The sequence below is a fragment of the Ornithorhynchus anatinus genome, chromosome X5 (assembly GCF_004115215.2).
Source record: "Ornithorhynchus anatinus isolate Pmale09 chromosome X5, mOrnAna1.pri.v4, whole genome shotgun sequence".
Classification (NCBI taxonomy): Eukaryota; Metazoa; Chordata; class Mammalia; order Monotremata; family Ornithorhynchidae; genus Ornithorhynchus; species Ornithorhynchus anatinus.
The window spans coordinates 11,548,412-11,555,255 of NC_041753.1; the positions used below are offsets into that span (position 1 = coordinate 11,548,412).

The following is a 6,844-nucleotide window of genomic DNA, read 5'->3' on the forward strand; positions in this document are numbered from 1 at the left end:
ATGAGTTCACCGAGGGAGTTAGTGTAAATGAGAGACTGCAGATTACATTTTAATTGGCTGTGGAAAAGCAAGGTTTTACTTGCCAAATAAGTCATCAGAGCACATTTCTAGACTGCCACCCCAGAATACACTAGAATGTAGCTTGGCCCATTAAAGCTGCATTTTTACCAGATGGGTAAAGCTCATGTTTTGGATGAAGTTAGGGTTGACATTTTAACAGCAAAATGAGAAATAAGGGATGAATAGTGGTCATGCATAATACAATCCCTGAGTGTAGAAGGGGGGTAGGGGTGGGGGGATGAGAGGAGTAGAAGGAGGGAGGGAGAAAACAGGAGCAGGGGAGCAAGTCAAGCAGTAGAGGAATGGTGCAGATAGGGTAGTGGATCCAGATCTCCAGTCTCTTTTCCACCTTCCCACAATCATCCCAGCCTCTCACTGGGCTGCTTTCCCTGCAAGGAGGGAGGCACTGCTACACAAACATGGCAAATGTGGAAATTTGATTCAAAATGGAAAATTACTTTACTTTATTCTCCAGATCTGGGGATGTTGTGACTGAGGTCATCCAAAGAATGGGAGGGAAGACAATTCAGTGTGTAAATTTATAAAAATTTGGCCTATCACTTGAAAACGCCATTGACCCCTGGCCCACGTCCTACCTCTGGCCTGGAATGCCCTCCCTCCTCACTTCTGCCAAACTAGCTCTCTTCCCCCCTTCAAAGTCCTACTGAGAGCTCACCTCCTCCAGGAGGCCTTCTGAGACTGAGCCTCTGCTCCTCCTCCCCTCCCCATTGCCCCTACTCCCTCCCTCTGCTATACCTCCTTCCCTGTCCCACAGCACTCGTGTATATTTGTACGTATTTATTATTCTATTTATTTTATTAATGATGTGCATTTATCTATGGTTCTATTTATCTATTTTGATGGTAGTGATGCCCGTCTACTTGTTTTGTTTTGTTGTCTGTCTCCCCCTTCTAGACTGTGAGCCCGTTGTTGGGCAGGGATGGTCTCTGTTGCCAAATTGTACTTTCCGAGCACATAGTATAGTGCTCTGCACACAGTAAGTGCTCAATAAATACGATTGAATAAATGAATGAACTTGTTGCTCTGCGTCAGTGTATATTAGCTGTACAAAAGAAGATCAGATACATCAGATACTTGTACATTGTTTAAAGAGTTGATCTGGGAAGTGAATACAAGACTAGGTCCCTAGAGCTTGGGGAATTAGAAAGCCCCTGAAACAGCCACTTGGTAATTGCAAGCAGAGGACTGCATTGAGCTCTCCTAGTTTAAATACACACATTGAACCAGAGAGAGTTGGCAGTTTTGCCCAGTGTCCCTAAGGTGGAAATTAGGGATATATGGATTATAATAATATACCAATCCAAGATGCCGCATAAATCAGTAGGTTTCCTGTGCTGAGATTTCATTTTTTCCTTAAAATCAATATATCAGCATTAGTTCATTCCCAAATGTAACTCTTCAACAAAATTATTTTTGAACTTTATACTGTCAGATTAGCATTGTAAGTGAGAAACAGAATCTCTTCCCTCATTCCTACTTTTTAATTAGAGAAAAGGAATCACAGATGATGGGTTTTAACCAAGAGCACAGTAACCCAAAAGTTATACAAAATCCCAGGTGTCCACTTCCCCGGTCATTGATCTTTCCAACAGATACATGACCCCGAATGAAAAAAAAAAATCCCTTGAAAATTAGTGCTTCAATTAAAGACATTTTGTCTGGAGGGATTCGTCACCAAAAAGACACTGTATTTTCATCATTTTTAGGGTACAATAGTTAACATCCCTTCTCTCTCCCCCCTCCCCCACCAAAAACCCACCAAAAAGCCTTACCATGTATAGGTTAAGAGCATCTTCGCCACAGAAAAGAGACAGAACTCCTATTGTCCGTATTAAGAACATAAATAACTTATATGAAATGGAAAAAGCTGATCAGACTCTTCGGGAATATTCTTCCTCACTGCCAAGGTGATTTTTGGTCTGTGCCACAAAGGTCCCTCCAAGAGGCTGCACTGTCACATGTTCTCTTCACTGTACCCACATCACATTGCAAGAGAATAAGCAAACAGTCAGTCAAACATTTACCAGTGAAATGAAATCATGTGACTTCCTCATTTTTTTCAGGATTTGCTAATCCTTTTGGTTGGGTCATTTTCATAATCGGAGGGAACTTTTGAGTCTACTGTACCACACTCAATCACAAATATAAAGCAAATCTATTTTTGTAGCCCAAAATGTACCCACTTCCTGTTTCAATAGCAGCCAAAACTTTGATCCTGTCAATTCAGTCGGCTGCCTAGGTTTAGAAAATCAGCCAAATCCAATATCTTGAGTTGCTTGTAAAGGGTAATAAAATCAAAAATTAACTTGGAAGGTGAAAAATCAAAAATGGAGTCAGATTTCCTATTGGATAGGAGAGACTAAGGAGAAGGAAGATAATGGCAGTTTAAATGGTTAGTTTGGTTGGGTTTTTTTTAAGGTGGTTTTGAATCCTTTCATTCATTCAATTGTATTTAATGAGTACTTACTGTGTGCAGAGCACTGTACTAAGCACTTGAGAAAGTACAACAATAAACAGACACATTCCCTGCCCACAATGAGTGCTTAGAACAGTGCTTGACACATATTAAATGCTTAAAAATACCATAATTATTATTGAAATCATATGGAACTGCCTGGATAAACTTCAGTCCAGTTAAAGAGGAAGAACAGTTCAAGAGTACTTAGTAAAGTGCTCTGCACAAGTAGGTGTTCAATAAATACCACTGATTGGTTAATAATTGATTGACTAGTGAAAGGGATTTTACAATAGTTCAATCTTGCTTTGACCAGAGTTTGTACCAAAGTGGTAGCTGTTTGGGAAGAGAGGAAGGAGCAGATCTGGAGCCTGTGACAGACAAACTTTATTGGCACTCCAGGGACCTCACTTTAAGCAGGGGGCGAGTAGGGGAAGAAGGACAGAAAAATGGGATTTCAGAGACACCACGAAGAATTTCTTAGCCCTGAAGACAAGAAAGAAACTAATATAAAAGCTGTTTTAAGGTAAGAAACAGGCTAGTTTTAATTCAAACTATATTCTGCATGTTTTAAGAATGAAATGCAAACATGGAAAAAGGTAAATTAATACAATGTCAATAACCCCAATGCCAGAAATGCAAGCATTTTGTTGCAAATTAGGAAAAAACACTCGGATACAGGGGCCCTACAAAACTTTAATAGCCCCAAAGCCACAGGAGAGTTAATCTAACCTTATCCCCAACCCTTAGTAAATCACTTTGTGCCTCATGCTCGATAATGATTTACCAAATGGGTGAGTCAGTCATCTGCTAGCCTAGCTTAATGGATAGAGCATTGGCCTGGGTGTCAGAAGGACCTGTTTTCTAATCCCGGCTCCACCACATGTCTGCTCTGTGACTTTGGGCAAGTCACTTAACTTCTCTGGGCCTCAGTTACATCAGCTGTAAAATGGGGATTTAGAGTGTGAGTCCCATGTGGGACAGGGACTTCATCCAAACTGATTGACTTGTATCTATGTGCCAACAGTGCTTGGCACATAGTAAGCGCTTAACCAGAACCATAATTATAACCTTCTCACTGTGCCTCGATCTCATCTATCTCATCGCTGACCTCTGGCCCACGTCCTGCCCACGTCCTGCCTCTAACCTGGAATGCCCTCCCTCCTCAAATCTGACAATTACTCTTCCTCGCTTCAAAGCCTTATTGAAGGCACATCTCCAAAAGGTCTCCCTTGACTAAGCCCCCCTTTCCTCTCCTCCCACTCGCTTCTTCATAACCCTGACTTGCTCCCTTTGTTCTTCCCCTCTCCCAATCTCACAGCACTCATGTACATATCGGTAATTTATTTATTTATATTAATATCTGTCTCCCCAGTAAGCTTGTGGGCAGGGAATGTGTCTGTTTATTGTTGTATTTTACTCTCCCAAACACTGAGTGCAGCTCTGCATACAGTAAGTGCTCAATAAATATGATTGAATGAATTGAATGAATGAATCTACCAACCTGCCTCATCTGGCCCAGGACATCTAACATCACCCAGGACAGTGAGCCACCCGAGAACCCTGAAATCTCCCTCTGCCAAGCTGCCTCATCTGGCCTAGGGCATCAAACCTGGCCTAGGACTGAGAGTTGTCTGAGGACACAGAGCTCTCCCTCTGCCTACATCCACCAGGACACATAGATCTCACTCCTGAACTCCTGCGATCAAGAAACTACCATTCCTTCATCTTCCCTCTCCCTGCAGCCTAGCCTGAATACACAGTGGAGAACACTGAACAGGTGGGGTTGTCTAACATCCTGTTGACAAAGCTTGTCTTTTTACATATCAATCCAGCTCTCTGTTTACTTTGAAACATCCCCTCTTCACTATCAAGGACCCAAGGACCCACTTGATCAATCAATCATATGTATTATTGGAGAAGCAGTGAGGCTCAGTGGAAAGAGCATGGGCTTGGGAATCAGAGGTCATGGGTTTGAATCCCAGCTCTGCCACTTGGAAGCTATGTGACCGTGGACAAGTCATTTAACTTCTCTGTGTCTCAGTTCCCTCATCTGTAAAATGGGGATTAAGACTGTGAGCCTCATGTGGGACAACCTGATTGCCCTGTATCTACCCCAGGGCTTAGAACAATGCTCTGCACATAGAAAGTGCTTAACAAATACCAACTTTTTTTTATTAAGTGCTTACTGTGTGAAGAGCACTGTACTAAGCACTTGGGAGAGTACAGTGTAACAGAATTGGTAGAAACGTTTCCTGTTCCCAACAAGCTTACAGTCTAGAGGGGCAGACAGACATTAATAGAAGTACATATCATATGGATATGTACATAAAGGCTGGGGGGCTGAGGGAGGAGTGAATATAGGGTGCAAATCTAGTGCAAGGATGATGCAGAAGGGATTGGGAGAAGAAGAAATGATGACCTAGTCGGTGTAAGCTCCCTCTTTCTGTCTCCCCACCTCTAGACTATAAGCTTGTTGTGGGTAGGGATCATCACTGGTATCACTGTTCATTATTGTACTGTTATCCAGTTATCGCCCTCTCTCCCTCCTACCCTTCCTTTCCAAACTCCTAGAACAAGTCTACACTCGCTGCCTTGAATTCCTTAACTCCAACTCTCTCCTGGACCCCCTCCAATCTAGCTTCCATCCCCTCCACTCTACCGAGACAGCTCTCTCGAAGGTCACCCATGACCTCCTTCTTGCCAAATCCAATGGCTCCTACTCTATCCTAATCCTCCTCGACCTCTTAGCTACCTTTGACAGTATAGACCATCCTCTTCTCCTCCACACCTTATCTCATCTTGGCTTCACAGACTCTGTCCTCTCCTGGTTCTCCTCATCTTTCTGGCAGTTCAATCTCAGTCTCCTTCGCAGGCTCCTCCTCCCCCACCCATCCTCTAACTGTAGGGGTTCCTCAAGGGTCAGTTCTTGGCCCTCTTCTGTTCTCCATCTACACTCACTCCCTTGGTGAACTCATTCGCTCCCAAGGCTTCAACTATCATCTTTATGCAGATGACACCCAAATCTACATCTCCTCCTCTGTTCTCTCCCCCTCCCTTCAGGCTCCTATCTCCTCCTGCCTCCAGGACGTCTCTACCTGGATGTCTGCCCACCACCTAAAACTCAACATGTCCAAAACTCCCAAGCCCTGTCCTCTTCCTGACTTCCCTGTCACTGTGGATGGTACAACCATCCTTCTCATCTCTCAAGCCCGCAACCTTGGTGTCATCCTTGACTCAGCTCTCTCATTCACCCCATTCATTCATTCAATAGTACTTATTGAGCGCTTACCATGTGCAGAGCACTGTACTAAGCACTTGGAATGTACAAATCGTTAACAGATTGAGACAGTCCCTGCCCTTTGACGGGCTTACAGTCTAATTGGGGGAGATGGACAGACAAGAACAATAGCAATAAATAGAATCAAGGGGATGAACATCTCCAATCTGTCACCAGTGCCTGCTGGTCTCACCTATACAATATCGCCAAGATCCACCCTTTCCTCTCCATACAAATGGCTATCTTACTGGTACAAGCTCTCATAATATCCTAACTGGATTATTGTGTCAGCCTTCTCTCTGATCTCCCTTCCTCCTGTCTGTCCCCTCTCCAGTCTATTCTTCATTCTGCTGCCCAAATCATCTTCCTGCAGAAACGCTCTGGGCATGTCCCTCCCCTCCTTAAAATCCTCCAGTGGTTGGCCATCAACCTCCGCACGAAACAAAAACTTCTCACTCTGGGCTTCAAGGCTCTCCATCACCTTGCCCCCGCCAACCTCTCCTCTCTTCTTTTTCCTGCCCACCCCGCATGCTCTGCTCCTCTGCTGCTCACCTCCTCACCGTCCCCCATTCACGCCTGTCCCGCCGTCGAACCCTGGCCCATGTCCTCCCGCTGTCCTGGAATGCCCTCCCTCCTCACCTCCGCCAAACTAACTCTCTTTCCCTCTTCAAAGCCCTACTGAGATCTCACCTCCTCCAAGAGGCCTTCCCAGACTGAGCTTCCCCTTTTCCCTCTCCTCCCTCTGCTCCCTCTCTGCCCCCGTTCACCTCCCCTCAGCTAAGCCCCTTTTCCCCTCTTTCCCTCTGCTCTTCCCCCTCGCCCTTCCCCTCCCCTTAGCACTGTACCCATTTGTATATATTTTTATTACTCTATTTATTTTGTTAATGAGGTGTACATGCCCTTGATTCTATTTATTGTAATTAAGTTGTTTTGTTTTTGTCCGTCTGCCTCCCCCGATTAGACTGTAAGCCCATTGTCTCTATCTGTTGCCGAATTGTACATTCCAAGCACTTAGTACAGTGCTCTGC

At 44.4% G+C, this 6,844-nt stretch overlaps 1 protein-coding gene across 2 annotated transcripts in view; it reads right to left on the bottom strand.

The window, feature by feature from the left end:
* LOC100091595 (stimulated by retinoic acid gene 6 protein-like) overlaps nt 1–2,043 on the bottom strand; it is a 56,252-nt gene extending 54,209 nt beyond the window's left edge. For both annotated transcript variants that reach the window (XM_029055743.2, XM_029055741.2), the window contains exon 1: nt 1,854–2,043. In XM_029055743.2, coding sequence (XP_028911576.1) covers nt 1,854–1,873 — 20 coding nt within the window. In that variant the 5' untranslated portion in view covers nt 1,874–2,043. The remainder of the gene's footprint in view (nt 1–1,853) is intronic.
* Nucleotides 2,044–6,844: the final 4,801 nt, after the last annotated feature.